The sequence below is a fragment of the Mercurialis annua genome, linkage group LG1-X, assembly GCF_937616625.2.
Source record: "Mercurialis annua linkage group LG1-X, ddMerAnnu1.2, whole genome shotgun sequence".
NCBI classification, from domain to species: Eukaryota; Viridiplantae; Streptophyta; class Magnoliopsida; order Malpighiales; family Euphorbiaceae; genus Mercurialis; species Mercurialis annua.
Window position 1 is genome coordinate 58,988,092 of NC_065570.1, and position 21,538 is coordinate 59,009,629.

General features: G+C 28.0%; 2 protein-coding genes across 2 annotated transcripts; one reads left to right on the forward strand and one right to left on the reverse strand.

Moving 5' to 3' along the window:
* Positions 1-70: 70 nt before the first annotated feature.
* Positions 71-4,653, reverse strand: LOC126665832 (serine hydroxymethyltransferase, mitochondrial-like). Its single transcript, XM_050358762.2, has 15 exons — positions 4,361-4,653; positions 4,199-4,249; positions 3,999-4,085; positions 3,785-3,906; positions 3,575-3,651; positions 3,201-3,325; positions 2,712-2,804; positions 2,417-2,509; positions 2,123-2,320; positions 1,824-1,928; positions 1,616-1,681; positions 1,414-1,491; positions 995-1,106; positions 803-913; positions 71-689 (listed from the first exon to the last, which is right to left on the reverse strand). The coding sequence occupies exons 1-15, from the start codon at positions 4,433-4,435 to the stop codon at positions 544-546; spliced, it is 1,539 nt and encodes a 512-aa protein (XP_050214719.1). The 5' UTR covers positions 4,436-4,653; the 3' UTR covers positions 71-543.
* An 8,256-nt stretch (positions 4,654-12,909) lies between these two features.
* On the forward strand, positions 12,910-13,798 carry LOC126674015 (uncharacterized). The gene is made up of 3 exons (XM_050368369.1): positions 12,910-13,086; positions 13,215-13,218; positions 13,383-13,798. Exons 1-3 carry the CDS (start codon positions 12,910-12,912, stop codon positions 13,796-13,798), a joined length of 597 nt encoding a protein of 198 aa, XP_050224326.1.
* Positions 13,799-21,538: the final 7,740 nt, after the last annotated feature.

The window sequence follows — 21,538 nt, forward strand, 5'->3', positions numbered from 1 at the left end:
CTCTAAATTTTTTGTGTGCAGTTGTATAATGGAATGAGGATTGCCTCCTATTAAAAATAACTCTAGTACCTTGCAAACAAAATTGATACTCTTACAAATGGCAATTAGTCCAGACTCGGTGTACAATTTCACTTCATTTCTGCCTTTGAATCATCCTCATATATTCAAATGATCGACATAAAAAGAATGATAAAAAAAACCCTTCAGGCAGCAAACAAGAGCCAATAATTATTGTACAATAAATTGGCATTTTGTTTTTGAAAACAATATATTGGGATATTAAAGTTGGTTTACAGTTGCCACAGCTTGCAAATTATCTTCTGCGATCCGTCCATGCTCCTCAAATGAACAATATTTTGATCACTGGAGCACTCAATCTTCGCCCATTAAGGCTTTAAAGAAATTCGTGGTAGGTTCTCCACCAGCTAAACAGATACACCATGTCACCACCCTTCATATATATGTAATACATTCCGCTGAAAAAAAAAAACTCAAGCCCCTACAAACCTAAATAATGATGGGGACGGACATACTTTTACTCTCTTAGTTCTTGTATTTCATTGCTTCTTTCTCAAAACCAACTGTTGGGAATTGCTTCGCAAATTCCTCAACACCATGGCGTAGCTGTGCAATCTCAGATTGAATGTCTGAGGATTCCATGGCAGCTACAAAATCCTTTAATTTTGTTCCTGAAAATGAGTAAAAGAAGGTTTATTTTTATCACTTGTCGTTATATGCCTGTCACACACCAGAACATTACAGGTTAATTTACGAAAATACAAACTGAAGGAAGAAAAAAGACCTGTAGCATTTGCCTTGATTTTCAATGCCAACTTCACAGCTGCATCAAAGAACTCTGCTACCTTTGCAAAATCTTCCTCAACAAAACCCCTGGATGTGAGAGCCGGGGTTCCTGAAGCACCATAAAGCTAGTAGTGAGAAAACTGAAATGTCAATCAGTTGGTGAAACATGTGTAAGATGGATAAGACTTACCCATGCGAATTCCACCAGGAACCATGGCAGATATATCACCAGGAACAGTGTTTTTGTTAGCTGCAATATGAACTGATTCAAGAACTTTTTCAACTCTTGACCCATCGATTCCCTGTTAAACAAAACTCATCCATATCACATGCTATAGATCGCAGCAAATGCAGCCAGTAGTTAGTCGGCAATATGAAATCCAGATTTTCTTGAATAAATAATAGAATTCAGAAGCAACATTCTCATGATACTCTCAGTAGCCAATCGCCTTAGTGAAATTTCTCAAACTGAAAATAGAGAAGTGTTCTCGAGGATGTTATCAACCATGAATCTCTTAGTACAGTTCTAATACAGATATTATCTCGTTCTTTCTTTCTACCAACTTTTAAGAAAAAGCTTTACAGATTAACAGTTTAAACAATATTTACCTTGTCTCTCAAGTTGACCAAGACTAAATGGTTTTCTGTTCCACCAGATACCAGTTCATAGCCCTTCTCTAGCAAACTCTGCATAAAATGTTGAACTTTTGAGCAGAACAACTACTGTTATAGCACTCGGCAAGATAAGGAAAATTCAGCCGTTATGTGAATATTTGCACCAATACAATGTTAAAAGGCATTATAACAATACCTGCGCAAAGTTTGAACAGTTACTCAGAACTTGCTGTTGGTAGGCCTTGTACTCAGGAGTCATAACCTGAAACAATAATTAATAATCTGAATTACGGACTTGGATTAAAATGATTCCATCAATTTCCATTTCCAGCATTAAACACCAAAATATTGCTTTATTGTAACTAGTAGGGCAGCAATTTAGTAGGCCGCTGGGGGAAGCTTACCTGCTTAAGAGCAACTGCTAAACCAGATATCGTGTGATTATGTGGACCACCTTGAAGTCCAGGAAAAACTGCCTGATTAATTTTGTCTTCAAAATCATACTTCACCTGTTGGATTAGGATGGAACTGATTCATCAATATAATAATCCATGAATTTTGCCGGCAATGGGAATGACAGAAATGAGAATGGAAAAGCAGCAATATGAAGGTGAGTGTTAACACAGCTAAGTTGAGCAAAGAATGAAAACAATGTTATTCCCTTTTATAAATTTTTTCTCTTTTAATTGAGATTTAGACTCACTTCTTGCCCTTGTTTGTTGATCTCCTTTACTCCCTTCCTGAAGAAGATCATAGCTCCACGTGGACCACGAAGGGACTTGTGCGTAGTGGTTGTCACGACATCCGCATATTCAAAAGGAGATGGAATGACACCTGCAGCAACCAACCCACTAATGTGTGCCATATCAGCCAACATAACTGCTTTTTGCTTGTTGCAAACCTGTTAATTGAACAATTGTTTATAAGAATCAAGGGTATTAAGCATCATGAATAGCATATTATCACACATGTCAATAGTCTCTTGAAGGACATTCACCTTACGAATACGTTCATAGTCGTACAGGCGTGCATAAGCGCTTGCACCAGCAACTATAAGTTTTGGTCTAAAGAGTGTCGCACTTTTCTCTAGCTGCAAATTGTAATCAAATTCAGAGATTAATCATACATCATATATAGAATGAAAATAGAAAAAAACATAGCAACCTCTATAGAACAAGTATTATGAACTTTTTAAACTCTTCACCAAGCATACCATAACCTGAACTAACATTAGGAGCATTCTGAAGTGTAGAGTTTCTAACAACTGAAATGAGATCAAAATGGAAAATTACCTGATCATAGTCAATATAACCAGTACTCTCATTCAATCTGTAAGGCATTGTCTCGAAAAATATGGATACGGCAGATATCTTCTTTGTGTCAGTCTGCAAAATGGGAACAAAACAGAAATAATAATCTATATCGTACTCTACCAGTCCAACATATACAAGTAAGATATTAACATAACTTCAGACTTATCCAGTTAAAAGAATCTATTATGAACGCATTGGATGGAAATGAAGTGGAGAGGACAAAGTTGGAGGAAAAGCATCTTCGCAATAGTTAAGGAAAATAAAAGTCATACTAAAAGTGCTTATACATGAAAATTATTTCTCTATGAAGTTTCAAGAGCATGCAACTTAAAAAGAAAACAAGGAAAATAAGGTGGCTGGACAGTAGAAAACAAGTGTGGTTTACAATTAGCGAGACAAGAAAAGATGCAATGGAGTCGTTCAAATAATTGTGTGAACGTGTGCATGTATAGAGGAGGTTATACACACTTGATAACCATGTGAAAGGTGTCCACCATGAGGAAGATCCAGTGACATGATTCTCTCATGAGGTTTCAACAATGCAGTGTAAACTTGAAAGTTAGCAGGAGATCCAGAGAGCGACTGCACATTTACTGTAATAAAAAAAAGTGTGCTATGAGTAAGCTGAAGAAATAGAAAAAGTGTCAACATAAACCCCATAGAAAGCATGATACATTTAATCATCATAATCAAATTCATCAATCAAATCTCTAGTTATAGCCCAATATCTTAAACATAGATCCACAAGACAGGAAATGCACAAAGGTACAAGAGCAGTACTGTAACTACATGATAAACCTGTCAACTTGTATCAATTTATCAGCATAAGATCATTCATTTACCTCCCCACTTCTCAGGATCCAATTGAAAAGCTTCTAATGCACGCTTCTGACATAACGTTTCAGCCATATCAATGTACCTAATTTTAACAAACTTAAACGGTTAGGTATCATTTAATCCGCAGTGTGCTAATCATTTCACACTAGTTAACTATGCCAATCCTTCAATGCACACATCCCGTACAAAATGATGAAACATTACTAACAACATACTCATTTCCGCCATAATATCGAGCTCCGGGATATCCTTCACTGTATTTATTAGTCATAACAGAGCCAACCGCTTGCATTACTGATACAGATGTAAAATTTTCTGAAGGAATAAGTTCAAGTCCCTAAAACATTCAAAAATAACTATAAATATATAAAAGAAATACAATCAAATTTATTCATATGCATATGAATAAAAGGAATAGAAATAGATTACCTTCCATTGCCTAGCTTTCTCATGTTCGATGATGTCAGCAATTTCAGGATCTATTTCCTCTAGTGGAGCATTCAATTGCTTTATCCACTGGTGAAATCGGAAACATTAATTTAAAAAAACATTGTATGGATCTTAAAAAGAGAAACATAATGCGAGCGTATAAATAAAGCAAAATGAATCTGCAGAAAGAAATGGCATACAGTGGCACGAGCTTTTTCTTGATCCGGAAGCGCTGGATTAGGCAAAGAAGACTGCAAAAACAGATTTAAAATTGGAAAGAAAAGAGACAGAACCAGTTCAATATAAAACTAACAATTAATTTAGAATATAAATGAAATGAAATGAAGGTTTCAGAAAGGAACCATGTAGTAGAGGGAAGCGCCATGTTTGGCTGGCTTACGGAGAGAGGAAGAGAGTCTGCGAAGAGCCATCGCCATTTGGTATTGGTGGATTCTGTGCGTGCTTGGCTCAAGAGTTGGTGCTCTGTGTTTATATTCGTGTTATGCTCGAACGAGAGAGTTTAGTTTAGCACGATGGATTATTCTTGGTTGGTGTGATTGCGAGTGCGGTTGGTTGGTGTAGTGACGAGTGACCGATCACTCTGGCCCCATAGTCTTTGTAGTAGTCATATTTTGGTTAAGTCAAAAAGACAAAAGTGAGAGTCCTATTCTGCAAATCTCAAATTTTGGAAGCTGGTTGTACTCGGCCGGAAGCCCACTCAATCGCGGTGTAATACCAACGTCCATGCCGCGACGCAGTGGATCTCCCCTTTGGGTTTTCGGGTATGTGAAACGTTACTGTCTTATCATCCATTGAAGTATGAGCCGTGGGCCAAGGTATGTGGGCTTTGATACATGGGCTTTGGTATGAGCGTTTTGGAAAACTTAAAAAAAAATTCAAAATATGTACTTCTCAACAAAATTTATGTTTAATATCTAAAAAGTTTACAAAAATATGAAATAGATTTTCACGTTTTACGTACTGTATCAAAGATATATTAATTATGTATTAAAGTATTAATAATGCATTTTTGTAGTAAAAATATTATATAAATTATGTAAAAAATTAATTTTTAGGTAAATTAATTTTTTTTTTAACTAAATACGTATTTTTATAAATTTAGTGATTTTTTAGGATAGTTTTATAGTTATCCCAAACGCTTTTGTATGCCGGCTTTCTAAATGTGTAAATATATCAATAATCATCAACTAACTATTATATAAGGAGGAACATATAAAATTACAACACCAACCTTCAATAGGTAAAAGATTTTCTAAATAAAAAAAAACTCCTACTTTTAGTTAAGAACCAATTCTAAATTAACTACAAATAATTAATAGTTAATAAAAATTAAAAACAAATACACAATCCAATATATACTAATTGCTACAAACTCAACATGTGGCATAATAATTTCAACATAAAAATTAGGAAATTACCTAAATAGGAAAAATATTAGCATTTGTTAACTTCAAAATTCTAACTTGATTTACATACCCTATCGTGTTTGCCGATTTTTTTATACCCCATTTATACTTTATATGTTTTAAAGCTGCTTTTGCTTTTGCTTCTTCTTCTTCTTCTTCTTCTTCTTCTTTAGCTCATTCAAAGAAAATAACTAACAAAATAGCAATTTAATTTAAAATCTTCAACTCACCATAATTTAACAAACTGATTTCTCTAATTATATCATTAATTATTGAAAATTTATTGCAAATTTCAAATTTAGTTTTCGATCCGCTTGAAATTTCAATTCGTAATCAAATCATTTCAAAATTTGCTCAAATTCATGTTCAGCGATCAAAAAATTTTCCAAAAAAGGAAAAAAAAATAAACTATCAGTTAATTTTTTCTAATTAAAAAATCTATTAACAACATTTTCAAACTGTTTTAAAAGGTTTTTTAAACACAATTTTATTATCATTTAAAAACAATTATATAATGGTTTCAAATAGTTTATGAAGATTTCAAACCGTTTAAAAGAAAACAGTCTCAAACAGTTAAAAGGTTTCAAATAGTTTATATAAATTTCAAATAGTTTATAAATGTCTAAAACAATTTATAAAGGTTTCAAACAGTTTTAAAAAATAAATATTTCAAACAACTTACATAGGTTACAAAACAGTTTATAAAGGTTTGAAACAGCTTACAAAAGTTTCGAACAGTTAAAAACGGTTTCTAAAAACAGTTTCAAACATTTTATAAAAAATTGAATTTGTTATAAAACAGTTTCAAAAACACTTTCAAACAGTTCTCAAAAACACGATTTGCAGCCTTTATTTAAAAACAGTTTCAAAAATTTTACAAATGTTTCAAACAATTATAAAATAAAAATGTTTCAAACAGTTTACAACGATTTCAAACATATGAACAAAATCGTCAATAAAAATTGACAACGGATAAAAAAAATAAAAAGAGGAAGAAGAAGATCCAGAATAAAAAAATATGAAGGCGGCGATGGTAAATTATGTTGTTTCATGATACTTCAATTTTTTTATCGATAACTTTTTACTGGTTTTATATTTTTGATTGATTATATTATAGATCAAAGATGTTAAATGAGTTATAGAAAAATTAGATAGAATTTGTTAGGAAAGTCTAGTGAAAAAAAAATAAAAAAAATGATAGAGAAGAAAAAAAAAGAAGAAAAAGACGGATAAGAAGAAAAGAGAAAGAGAAAGAACAACAAGGAAAGAGAAAAAATGAGAGAAAAAAAATAAAGATAAAAGAGAAAGGAGAAAAAATGTGCAAGTGTTAAAATTAGGTATTTTTACAGATAGAAAATAGACATAATTACAACTAAAAATATTAAAAAAATAAAATAAAAATCTAAAATTGAAATAATAAATACATATAAATTTAAAATTAGAGTAGTTTTTGCAAATTCCTCAATTTGAATGGCTTGGACTCATTTTAGCCCATTACACAACTGTTTTATAAGAAAAGTTGAATATAAGAGTCCCTTTTTATTATTATTTTATAAAAAATATTTCTTTTGATTTTTTTTAAAAATATTTTGGTTTATTTTGGTTTATAAACATACTTTATAATGTCGAAATTTTTGGAACTTTTAACACTTTGAACTTATAATATAACTAGTTGTAAGTCCCGCGTATTTACGCGGAATTAAATTAATATTTATTTTAATAACAATTTTATTAAGAAACATATATAAGAAAATGTACAAAAAAATCATTTATATTTTATATAAAATATGAATTTGTTAAAATTTTAGATTAATTTTATTTTTATAAGACTAATATTCAATAAAATGAATAATTTGTAGAAATTAGATGTTAGTATATATTAGAACACTATGTTATGGAGAGATTAATTTTATATAGATTATAATACTTATTAAAATAAATATAATTTAAATAAGTGATATAGCAAAAATGGGAATTGATGAGATTACTCTATTTGGTGAGAATTAATAAGAAAATTCTATTTACTGAGAATCAATAAGAGGGATCTGTTGATCCTCCCAATTGTATAAGTATTAGTCGTAATCCCGCGCATTTGCGCGGAATCAAATTACTATGTAGTTTAAATTATGATTTGTTTAAAAAAATGAATACAAACAATGCCAATAAAAACTAAAAAGAAATCATTTAGGATTTATTTTAAAAGTTAAATACAAATAATGCCAGAAATACTAAAAAAAATCATTATATGTAAAGTAACAAAAGAAAATTAATTAAAAGTTTTTATTATAATAGATTTTTTTTACTATATTGAATATCAACAATATTTTTTTGTTGATGAATATTAATATTTTTTTTCATATTATAATTTTATAATTTTATTATGAAAGGAATTTGTTTATGAAAATGGGCAAGTTTTATTATTAACTCATAACACATTTTAGTAAAAAAATTTATATAATAACGTATCAGTTTAGAATTCTTAATAAAAAAATAGTCATCGGTTTATTAATTTATATAGAAGTGTTTGTGCATCAATCTAAAATTTCTTGCAAACGTTAGAAATTATCTCTAATTCTATTTAGTTTGGAACTTAATAAATAATTGATTTCTAGATAATATCGATATTATGTATGGGTGTGTGTTTTTATTAATTGAATCTTATTAAAATTTGAACTTTAGTATATAGCTTAATTATAATTTTAGGCATTTAACTAAGTAATTTCACTAATGTCATGTTTCTTTAGCTAATTCTTCTTTTGGACATTTTTTTTTAAATATGAAGCTATAAAAATATTTAATTTAATTTATCATGCTGTACATCAAAAAAAAATTCTAAAAGGAAGATAAGAAACACAGAGTTTATTTTTTGTCAAAACAAAAAAATAAAAATATGCGAATTTTAATTTATTCAGTTTAACATTGGAATTAATGATATAGCTTTTTGATTGTTATAATAGTTAAACTGATATTTTAACTGTTTTTATGAATATTTAAGAAAACCATAACTTATGTCAATAATCATTAAAAAAAGGGAATTAGAACATTGAAAGAATTTAAAAAGAATTCAATAATGCACACAAAGTGGAGAACTTAATGAAAATAAAAGAAAAAAAATTATGGATGAAGAAGATGGGTTCTTAATCTTATTATTGATTGCATTTTTCAAACCCTAGCCGTCTCTCTTTTTGAGAAACCTCTCAAACCCTAGTAAGTTTTCTTCTTTTTGTCATTTGGGAGGTGGTTTTTGGCCATTCTTGGCCTAAAATCACCTCCCTAATCTCTCATATTCAGTCTTTTTAGCTTTGTTCATATTTTTTATCTTTAATTTTGAATAAAATTTCTTTTTTGGCCATTTATGGTCTAGATCTAAAAATTATTTTTTATTCTAGTATCTTAATTTCATTAGATCTGATCTAATCGAAATTAAGAATAGTTTATTTTCATCGTTAGAGATGAAATTGTTTTTTGCGATGCAAGCGACTTGGATCTCTAAAACAATTAGAGCCACCATCTTACGACGGATTTCATCAAATATCGGTATGTCTTGCGTCAATATCAATGATGTCTTTAATGTTCAAGAGAAGAGATATGTCACAAAAGATGTGATCAGAGACTTTAACGATGAAGTTATAGCTGCTAGCTGTAGCAGTCGTGCGATTAAAGGTAGTATTATCATGGCGAGCGAAGCTAATCTAATTCCTTTTATTTTAAAGGTTGTAATGGATGTCTTCAACAACAACTCTTTGCTTTGTAATATTATCAGTTTGATAGCACATGACTACTTTAACTTATTTGAGATGCATAAATGTTGTTTTAATAGAAAATCTCATGTGGTAGCATGTGACTATTTTAGTTTATCTAATTGGTTGGGGCATGTCCCTCCGATTATCAAATTCTATGTATTGACTGATCAATCAGCTTTTGATTAATAGAACTTTTTATCTCAAAAAAAAAAAGAATTCAAAAATTAAATTAATTAGTGTTGGGGGTTCTTCCACACATGGGATTCACTTTGAATCAAACCTGTTAACGTTACTTGATCAAAACCCAAAAGAAATTATTACACAAAAAAAAATACCGTTGATCAAAATCCACTTTCATATTCATCAATAATCAAAGTACAATTACACAATTCTTTTTTAGGTCAAATAAATATCAAATCATTAAAATAAATAACTATTAAATTACCTCTATATATAATTCATGCTTGTGTAATATTTTCTTTCCTCCGTGCCATAATTAGAGATTTTTTTCGGTTGTTATTTAAACTAAGTAGTTTAATTCTTTAAAGAGATTGCTAATAACTAAAATAAATAAATTTAATTATTTAAAAAATAAAATTAAAATAAGAAGTTTAAAGAAAGTGGCAACTCATGAGAATGCTCCATTTGGTGAGAATAAATGAGAGAGCTCCGTTGGTCCTCTCAATTATAAATATTAAAAATCAATAAACATAAATTATTGTGTACATGAATCAAATTTAAAGAATAAAAATCGGTATCACTATAAATCATACTAAATTTGATGGGTAGGACATAAAAAAAACAAAAACATCCATTAATCGTCGCATGTATATCGTCACATGTATGTGCAATGTCCGTTGCTAAATTTCCTTTCTCCTTGGTGCAATATATAGAACGGATTAGTTTCAGGGGAGGATATCATGAGAAATAAATGTCTTTCTGTTGATTTAGAAAAATGCTAAATTTCCTTTCTCCTTGGTGCTTCATCATATTAGACTATTGATGATGAGTGATCAGTGGCGGATCCAGAATTACAATGTGGTGGGGTCCATATGTATATATGTATATATTGAAAAAAAATTAATTATAAAATATATAAATTTTAACTAAAAAAATTACAAAATAAAAAAAATTAAGATAATCATGTATTGAAGATTATAGATAGATTAGATTATAAAATATTATATTAAATTTAAATAAAACAATTGAATAGATATAATGTTTGAAAATTTAATAAGTATTTTTTTATTATTGGAAAGATAAATTATTTACGTTTATGGAAGAATTTGATATCAAAATCTTAATAGAAATTTGTCTGATACATACTATTTGTATTGTAGTTTATTGATAAATTAATAAACATCGAAAATAAATAAAACATATACATTTTATTAAAATTTTCGACTGAATTTATTGAAATTTCTATTCATAAATTATAAATTTTACATTTGAAATTTAAAATAGTAAATATTAACAATATTGTTGTCTATTTTTTTAGGCATACGGTTGTCTATTTTTCTATTGTCAAATTTGTGGTGAATTTGGGTTTTCAAACTTTGTGCTGCAACTTTTAATTAGGACTTGTTTTATTCTATTTTACTTATTTTTATATGTAGAAAAGCTTTTATTTTGAAAATAGACCCCACCATGCTAGGCATAGATCCGCCTCTGTGAGTGATAACACAGATGGAAGACAATGTCTTTCTGTTGATTTAGAAAGTTGATATATAGTAGGATACTAATTATCAGTTGGCAGGTTTGATTTATTTTGTTTTTTTACCGAATCACTTACAACTTATGATAATAATTTAATTAAAATAATTAATTTAATATAAGTAGTTTAGAAAAAGTGGGAATTAATAAGAATGCTCTATTTGGTGAGAATTAATGAGAGAGTTTTTTTGGTCCTCTCAATTATATAATACTAGACGTAAGTCCGCACATTTGTGCGGAATCAAACTAATATTTAATTAAAAAAATAATTTATCTTAGAAATTAATACAAATAAATATTAAAATATCATAATTTACAAATGGCTTAATTTCTTAAAAAAACCCGACCTTTCATCCCCCTTTCAATCATAACCTGACGTTGAAAAGTTGTCAATTTTACCCCAGTTTGCATTTTTTCATTTCAATTGTACCCTAAAGCATAAAATTAACCTTTTTTTATTTGATAAAAGTTCAATAATTTATTTTAAAAATGGTCAATTTAATATAAAAAGTTAATCTAATGTAAAAAAGGTCAATTTAGAGAATTTTTGCCAAATAAAAAAAGATCAATTTTATACTTAAAAGAAAGTGCTTACATTAAAGAGCAGGTGAAGTCCACGATCATATATAACACGCAAGGGAAATTGAGAGTTTCCACAATTAAAGGAAAAAATAGTTAACTTTGGTGGAACATCCCAACGATTTTTGAAGTTTAATTATGATCAAATACTGAATTATTTTAATGAATATGAAGACTAATTTAAATTAAAAGTATAAATTTGAAGAATTATAAAATTTAATTAAAATAAGTAGTTTGAAAAAGGTGGGAACTAACAGGAATGTTCTACTTGGTGAGAATGAATGAGAGAGCTCCGTTGGTCCTCTCAATTATATAATATACTAGTCGTAATCCCGCGCATTTGCGCGAAATCAAATTTATATTTAATTTAAATAATGACTTAGATAAAAATATTAGTATAAATAATACTAAACCCCCCACCCCCGTAATTTTAAATTAATAAAGCAAAATAATGTATAAAAATATTCAGATAATTTTAATAATAAATTGTTATAAAATTTTGAATATTGTAAAATATAATTTTCTTTACGATACTAATCAAATCTTTTTATGTGGTATTGGTTGTTTTGAAACTAAAAATAGCATATTTTTTGCACTTTTATAAATTAGTATCATATTAATTTATAAATCTTTTACCGAACCGCCTGAATTAAATAAATTTAATTTAATTAATCAAATTATAAAAAATTTAAAAGTTAAAGAATGAAGAGAAAATCACAAAATTACCACAATAATGATTCACTATTTCACAAATTACCACCCAACTCATCTATTTTACATTCCTACAAAAAAACATAAAAACTTTACACCACCACCATCCCTATAATACGAAGACACGTGTAATAGAGAGATTATTATTGTTAGGGAGAATCAACCACGGGATCTGCGCTGAAATTAAACAAACATAGAATTTTTTTTTCTTTTTTAAAAATATCGAATCAAATCTTCAACTATCGTCTTCTTCCTCAAAAATAGCATCTTGTTCTTCCTCAATATTGAATCATCGTTCAACATATTGTATCTCAATATTGTATCATCGTGGACTATATTCCAGTGATGATACAATACAAAGGCAAATGGGTAGAAGCAAATCAATATACAGATTTTGAAGTTATTGGTGTCCTGATTTATCACAACTCTACATATTTGGATCTTCTATACATAATAGCACAAGAAAAACAGATAAATTTGAAAAAATAGAATATTGAGGTAAAATATCAAGTAAAGATTCAGTATCCACCACTTAAAATCAGTGATGATTCAAGCTTCAGATTTTACTTAAAAATCAAGAAAAGGGAAATCGATTTCACTGTGTATCCTCTCTGCATAGTAGTTATCAGTGATACTAACCAGATACAAACAATTCTTCCAGATGCATCATCAAGTGTTTCAACAGCTATTTCACAATCAAAGATAGATCAAGATACTGTATCGATACATGATTGATACATGTCTGATACATTCGTCGAAATAGGTCAGTATACAAAACTTCTTGCAATTGATACAATAGACTGTAACAATGATCAAAATCAAGAATCAGTATCAGATCCACTACAAGATATAGATCTGACAGTTGGACAATCTTTCAAAGATAAAGCAACTCTTCAAGCATGCTTACGACTTCATGTAATTAATAATCACTACCAGCAAAAGACAGTCAAATCATGTCAAAAGAACATTTTTGTAAAATGTATCGATGATACATGTAAATGGTATCTGAAAGCGTCAATTACATTAATTCACTGAAACTACAGGTATGTAAATCTCATATTATAAAGTACAAACACTATTTTATGTTGTATGTATATTTTATATATCTGACTTGCTGTGAACTTCATAAATTTGTCTCTTCTATGTATCAAATATGTATATAAACGGTATCTTGATATTGTTTTTATTATACTATGTGAAACCATCTTCAGATGATATCATAACAGTTCTCGAGAATGGTAAAGAATACACAGTCAATATGGTCAAGAGAACATGTACATGCAAAAAGTTTGATATCGATGAAATTCCTTGTAAACATGACGTAGCATTTCTAGCCGACAAGAAGACTGAACCTTATGCGTACTGTTCAAGATACTATACAAATGCAGCTATGTTAGCGACATATTCTGAAACCGTATATCCATTGGAGAAGGAAGAAGAATGGATTATTCCAGAACATATCAAGAACATGATTGTCTTACCACCCCAACATAGAACAAGAACTGGAAGGCCTAAAAAGAGTAGGTACACGTCAAAGTGGGAAAATCCGAAAAAAGGGAAATGTGGAAAATGCGGACAAGCTGGACATAATAGGAAAACATGCCGAAACATGCCTAAAGCTACCTAGATTATCATTTCTTTCAGTATTTTTTATTCTATTATAAATTTCCAAGTATTATATACAATTCTGATACATTAAAGATTGTTGTATGTCAATTTCTAATTGCACAGAACATACATATCCGATATGATATTAATTGCAGATACATATATTATACAAGTCTGATACATAAATGATACACAAGTATTACATTCAGTATCACAAGAACATTTATATATGCATATCCGGTAACATGTTAAGTTTAGATACATTTATTATATATGTAAGATACATACATTATACAACATAATAACTTTCAATATCAGAATAACATACTTTATACATACATTATACAACATAATAAATTACAGCCAATTTAACCGCGTCTTCATCCAACTTGAAAACCTTGTTAAAAAATATGACACTCAATCCATCTCGAGTAACTTCACTATTTGGGAAATAGGTATCAATCAACCGATTCTGTAATGGAGCAAAAGAAACAGGATTGAAATCACCAACACAGTATATAATATTTAAAAAAAACACAAATCTTAGAACCTACAAATGTAAACTTAAAATGAAAACAACTGTAAGATACATATAATATACATAAATGATACATGTATTAAAAAAGCTTATTTCATAAACTAATTTTAAAACCGAACATAACCTAACATATCAAAAATGAAAACTTAAAATGAAAACAACTGTAAGATACATATAATATACATAAATGATACATGTATGAAAAAAGCTTATTTAATAAACTAATTTTAAAACAAAACATGACCTAACATATCAAAATACATCTGTTATACATGAAAAATACACATATAAAAAAAATACCTGAACGAAACGAGTTGGTTCTTCAATATGTAAGGATTTCTCAACTTTCTTAGGATCAAGTACAACATCAAAAGCCAAACGCCTTCTTTTCAAACCAGTGTCATCCACCTTCTTTCCCTTTGCTTTAACATTCTCAGAGGCAGAAGCAACAACACTTCCTTCAACATCTTTTTGCGCTTTTTTTACTAATTTCCGCTTCATTTTGACAGGAGCAACAGAATCAATTTTTTCTTTTGTAGGAGTTGATCTTGTAGACATAACCATGATGATATTTATAGAGGTAATATAGTTAATAGCAAATGTGGAGCCCTAAAAATTAAATTCACGTTAGACACTACACTGATAATGGCTAAAAAGTAGGAAGGAACAAGAAAACTGTAAATGGAGAAGCAGAAACGATTGAAATTAGAGAGATCGTGTGAGAGAGGGAAGAAGAAATGAGAGAAATCAGGAAAAATTTGAAAAAACGGTAAAAAAAATCAATAAAGAAGGAAAGAACATGAAAATCAGAAGGGCGACACATGTGAGAATTGTATAGGGTTTTTTACACAAATCCCCTAAAAATGCTATGGTGTTTCACTTTTCCCTCACAATTTTGATTTTGGCAAAAATCTCTCAAAAAAAATAAAAAGTTTACAAAAATCTCTCATAATCCAAAATAAAAAAAATGAGACAGTATTGTCCTTGATATTTGTCAACATTTTATTGGTCTATGTTTGAATCAATCAAATGATGACACGTGGCAAATGTGGATTTGGTTAGACAAACTAACCAACCGCCACCGACCAATTTTCGGTCCGACCGGCCGGACCACCGCGGTCAACGGCGGTCAACCAACGGTCAACGGGCAATCAACTATAGTGGTGAGATTTTAAAAGAATTAAATAAAATATAAATTTGCTGTTAGTAGGAATAGAACCCATGACCTCTCACTCTTTGTCCATGTGTCTAACCATCAAGGCAAGACATGTTTGTTGTCTTTATTTACTCTTTTATATATATACATATACTCTTTAATAATGTATAAGAAAGCATTTAAACTAAATATAAACATATTAAAATGGTTGATTATAAATAATATATTATTATAAAATACTAATAAAATATTACGCTTGTTAAAATTTAAATTAATTTATTCTAATTAAATTAATACTAGTGTAAATTAAATATTAACTTAAAGTAAATTAAGTTAAAATAAATTTATAAATTAATATATTAGAAACACAATTAACTTAATGTCAACTCGATATAAACTCAAAATAAATTATATAAGTTAATTTAATTGATATTAAGTTAGTTTTTAAAATTATAATAAATTACTAAAAAAATTGCTTCAAATTGACATGTAACCTTCATCAAGTTTACATTGAGTTGACATTAGGTTCACATCGAGTTGATATTAGGTTCACATTGAGTTTACATTGAGTTGATATTAAGTTACATTTCAAAATTAAAATAATTTACTTTTTCAGATTGACATTAAATTTATATTGAGTTGACATTAGGTTTGCATTGCATTGACATGATATTTACACTGAGTTGACATTAGGATTACATTGAATTGACATTACGTTTACATTGAGTTGACATTGAGTCGTCATTAAGTTGATATTAAGTCGACGTTGAGTTAATATTAAGTTAATTTTTAAAATTATAATAATTTACTAAAACATTTACTTTGAATTGACATGTAGTTTACATCAATTTTACATTGAGTTGATATTAGATTTACATTCACTTGACATTGAGTCGACATTGAGTTGATATTAAGTTTACATTTAGTTGATATTAGGTTTATATTGAGTTGACATTGAGTCATCATTGAGTTTACATTGATTCGACGTTGAGTTGACATTATATTTATATTGGGTTGACACTGAATCATCATTGAATTTACATTGATTTGACGTTAAGTTGACATTAATTTACAAAAATAGTTGCAAAAAATCTTAAATAATTTACTTTCAATATACAATTAGTTTATTTTTAAAAGTATGAATTATAAAAAAATAATTTTACTATTATAATAAAAAATAATTTCATTTAAAATTTATAATTATTTATCAAAATATTTACTTTGAGTTGATATTTAGTGAACATTAAATTTACATTAAGTTGACATAAATTTATATTAAGTTCACATTAAGTTTGCTTTGAGTTTATATTGAGTTGACATTGAGTTCATATTAAGTTTATATTAAGTTTATATTGAGTTGACATTGAGTCATCATTGAGTTTACATTGATTCGACGTTGAGTTGACATTAGGTTTATATTGGGTTGACACTAAGTCATCATTGAGTTTACATTGATTCGACGTTGAGTTGACATTAAATTTACATAAATCATTGCGAAAAATCTTAAATAATATACTTTCATTCTACAATTAGTTTATTTTTAAAAGTATGAATTATAAAAAAATAATTTTACTATTATAATAAAAAAAAATTTCATTTAAAATTTATAATTATTTTTCAAAATATTTACTTTGAGTTGATATTTAGTGAACATTAAATTTACATTAAGTTGACATAAATTTATATTAAGTTTACTTTGAGTTTATATTAAGTTGACATTGAGTTCATATTAAGTTTATATTCAGTTTATTTATTTTAAATTTACTTTCGACTCATGTCAATAAAATCTTAGATAGTTTGCTTTTAAATTACTATTACTTTATTTGTCATTTTATAAATTATTTTTAATAGTATAAATAATAAAGTTAACATTAAGTTGTCATTTAGTTGACATTAAGTCGTTATTAGGTTTATATTGAATTTTTGCCCACCATGGCGGGTCCCACCACCACGTATCTGACCACGACCACCTCGGATTTGACCAACAAACCATTATATTTTTTAATTTTAACAAGTGAAATATCTTACTAGTCTTACTCATGTATTAATAAAGAGTGTAAAATATAAATATATGTATATTTATATTTTTACTGTGTAAATATTTATTAAATAAATTAAATTAGACTTATTTAATAGTAATTTTAATTTAAAGTGATTTTTAGTTTATATTTAATTTATACTATAAAAATAATTTCATTCTAATAAATTTATAATCAGATGTATATAATATATATATACATTATAGAGCAAATGTTGACAGCAATAAGCCTTTGCCTTAATGGCAAAGCACTTGGTCATTCTTGTAAGAGGTCAAGGGTTCAAATCCCCTTAACCCCAATATGATGTTTTATTTAATTTTTAATTATTAAACAAGTATTGATCCAACTATTAAAAATGGTCAGACCACCAACCATTGGTGGTCCGACTGGCGTTCACCGGCATTGGTCTGACCGTTGACCGCGGTGGTCCGGCCATTGACCGCGGTGGTCCGACCGTTGACCGGCGTTGACCACGGTGGTCCGACCGTTGACCGGCGTTGACCACGGTGGTCCGACCGTTGGCCGGCGTTGACCACGGTGGTCCGACTGTTGGCCGGCTAATAACGGTCTGACCGGTGGTGATTCGGTTAGAATTGGCCGGTTTATGTAAAATGAGGAGAAATTATTAGGTGTAATGAAAACACAATAGGTAAAATACACCATAGGGATAAAATAGTAATCACAACTATTAAAAGGTAGGGATGAAAAGAATCTTTTAAAATTGAGGGATTTTTGCAAAAAAAAAAAGTTGGGTGATTTATACAAACTTTTGAGTTTTTGGGTGATTTGGTGTAATTTTCTCAATTGTATACACGTGTTGGCTAGGGAAGAAGGTGGTGTTGGTTGAAAACTAAGAGTGGGAGCTGGTATTTGATGAAAGAATAATTGCAAGGAAGTAAACAAATGAATTGAAATGGTAATTTGTGAAAAAGTGGGTGATTATTCTGGCTTTTCTGTTATTTTCTCAAGAATGAATCGACTAAATAAATAGGTTAATTCAGTGAAAGTGATAAAGTTTCGAGGTCCACGAATATAGCCTTGAAGTGGTATAATGAAAATATCATCAACATAATATTTGTTGATGCCCATTGTCATCATTATTGATTCAAAGCAAGCTAATAGTTTAGAAGTGCTTGTCATCAGGTTTAAGGCCCAATGCCTTACGTAGTAAATCAAACAAAAAATTTGTTCTATATTTAAAAAAATTTCATACTATTTTATTATTATATCTTTACAAATTCAATAAAACGATGATCTTTACTTATATTAACAATAACAAACTATTTAATTTTTTGACGATGAAATCTACAGAAAGAAGATAAAGAGGTTTTTGATATTCATGGAATGAAATTGATTGTGCTATTGTGTTTTGCCTTTTGATAGTATACTGGATTTATAAAGTTTGGCAAACTTATTATGAAATTTGGTAGTTTTTTTTTAGAATCAAAATTTGGTAGTTAATATACTCTAGAAGTCTAAAAAGAGTGGTAAACCAAACATATGGATAAATAGAAAACTAATTAAAAAATAAAATTAAAATAAGTAGTTTTAAAAAAGTGGAAATTCATGAAAAAATTCTATTTGTTGAGAATTAATGAGAAAATTATATTTGGTGAGAATTAAAAATCTAAATTAATAATAAAAATATTAATGAATAGTTTATATTTTTACATTAGTGTTAAAATTTAAATTATATATTATTTTTATTATATGCAATTGATACAAATATTAAAAAGAATAAAAGAATACAAATGTTTTCAATAGATACAAACATAAAGAAAATTAAGAAAAATTCAGTTACATCATTATCCAAGAATAAGAATAGCTACACCTTGAGACTATTCTCTTCTTTGAACCAATCCCTAAATTATAAACTGGTTATATGCTAAATCTGTAAAATTGATATCTAAGATTTTGTTAATTATATCGATTAATCAAAAAAATATGAATACATACATTGGTTTGTAAAAAAGTGCCATCTAACATTAATTGTTAATTGATTTTTATACACTCATAAACAGTAAACTAAAGAAATAAACAAAGTTGTATCCACTCATTATCATCAAAACACCTATATTATTTTTATTATATGCAATGGATACAAATATTAAAAAAAATAAAAGGATACAAATATTTTGAATAGATACAATCATAAAGAAAATTAAGAAAAATTCAATTACATCATTATCCAAGAATAAAAATAGCCACGCGTTGAGACTATTCTCTTCTTTGAACCAATCCTCAAATTATAAACTGGTTATATGCTAAATATGTAAAAATTGATATCGAAGATTTTGTTAAATATATATCTACTCCAATCGGTTAATCAAAAAAATATGAATACATACTTTGGTTTGTAAAAAAATGCCATCTAACATTAATTGTTAATCGATTTTTATACACTCATAAACAGTAAACTAAAGAAATAAATAAAGTTGTATCATTATCATCGAAACACCTATATTATCTTTATTATATGCAATGGATATAAATATTAAAAAAAAAGAATACAAATGTTTTCAATAGATACAAACATAAAGAAAATTAAGAAAAATTAATTTACATCAGTATCCAAGAATAAGAATAACTACACGTTGAGACTATTCTCTTCTGTGAACCAATCCCCAAATTATACTGGTTATATGCTGAATCTGTAAAAATTGATATCTAAGGTTTTGTTAATTATATATCTACTCCAATCAATTAATCAAAAAAATATGAATACATACTTTGGTTTGTAAAAAAGTGCCATCTAACATTAATTGTTAATCAATTTTTATACACTCATAAACATTAAACTAAAGAAATAAACAAAGTTGTATCCACTCATTATCATCAAAACACCTATATTATTTTTATCATATGCAATGAATACAAATATTAAAAAAAAATAAAAGAATACAAATGTTTTCAATAGATACAAACATAAAGAAAATTATGAAAAAATCAATTACATCATTATCCAAGAATAAGAATAGCTACACATTGAAACTATTCTCTTCTTTAAACCAATCCCCAAATTATAAACTGGTTATATGCTGAATCTGTAAAAATTGATACCTAAGGTTTTGTTAATTATATATCTACTCCAATCAATTAATCAAAAAAATATGAATACATACTTTGATTTGTAAAAAAGTGCCATCTAACATTAATTGTTAATCGATTTTTATACACTCATAAACAGTAAACTAAAGAAATAAACAAAGTTGTATCCACTCATTATCATCAAAACACCTATATTATTTTTATTATATGCAATGGATACAAATATTAAAAAAAATAAAAGAATACAAATGTTTTCAATAGATACAAACATAAAGAAAATTAAGAAAAAATCAATTACATCGTTATCCAAGAATAAGAATAGCTACACATTGAGACTATTCTCTTCTTTGAACCAATCCCCAAATTATAAACTGGTTATATGCTGAATCTGTAAAAATTGATATCTAAGATTTTGTTAATTATATATCTACTCCAATCGATTAATAAAAAAAAATATGAATACATACTTTGGTTTGTAAAAAAGTGCCATCTAACATTAATTGTTAATCGATTTTTATATACTCGTAAACAGTAAACTAAAGAAATAAACAAAGTTGTATCCACTTATTATCATCAAAACACCCACACTAACAATTTTACAATTTTTTTTATTTGAATATCATAAGTAGTTTGTTGTTATCCATATTAGTAGCAATTCAATTAGATAAGAATTAGTAATTTATTTGAGTTAGGATTTTAATTAAAAACTAAATTTATAATAAGTGTTTTAAAAAAGGTGGGAATTAATGAAAATACTTTATTTAGTGAGAATTAATGAAAATGCTCTATTTAGTGAGAATCAATGAGAATGCTTTATTTTGTGAGAATCAATGAGAGAGTTCGGTTGATCCTCTCAATTATATAAATATATAGATAGATATAGATATAGATGTGGTGCACAATTTTTAGTGAGTCATAACTCATAATTATAATATAAATAAAAGGCCAAGAAAAAGAGAGGAAAAATAAAAAAGTATT

Coding starts and splice junctions, on each gene's coding strand:
- LOC126674015 (XM_050368369.1), top strand. CDS start 12,910: ATGTCTGATACATTCGTCGAAATAGGTCAGTATACAAAACTTCTTGCA.
- LOC126665832 (XM_050358762.2), bottom strand. CDS start 4,435: ATGGCGATGGCTCTTCGCAGACTCTCTTCCTCTCTCCGTAAGCCAGCC. Junction 3,652..3,784: donor CGATATTATGGCGGAAATGA/GTATGTTGTTAG, acceptor TGTTAAAATTAG/GTACATTGATATGGCTGAAA. Junction 2,805..3,200: donor ACCTTTCACATGGTTATCAA/GTGTGTATAACC, acceptor CCCATTTTGCAG/ACTGACACAAAGAAGATATC.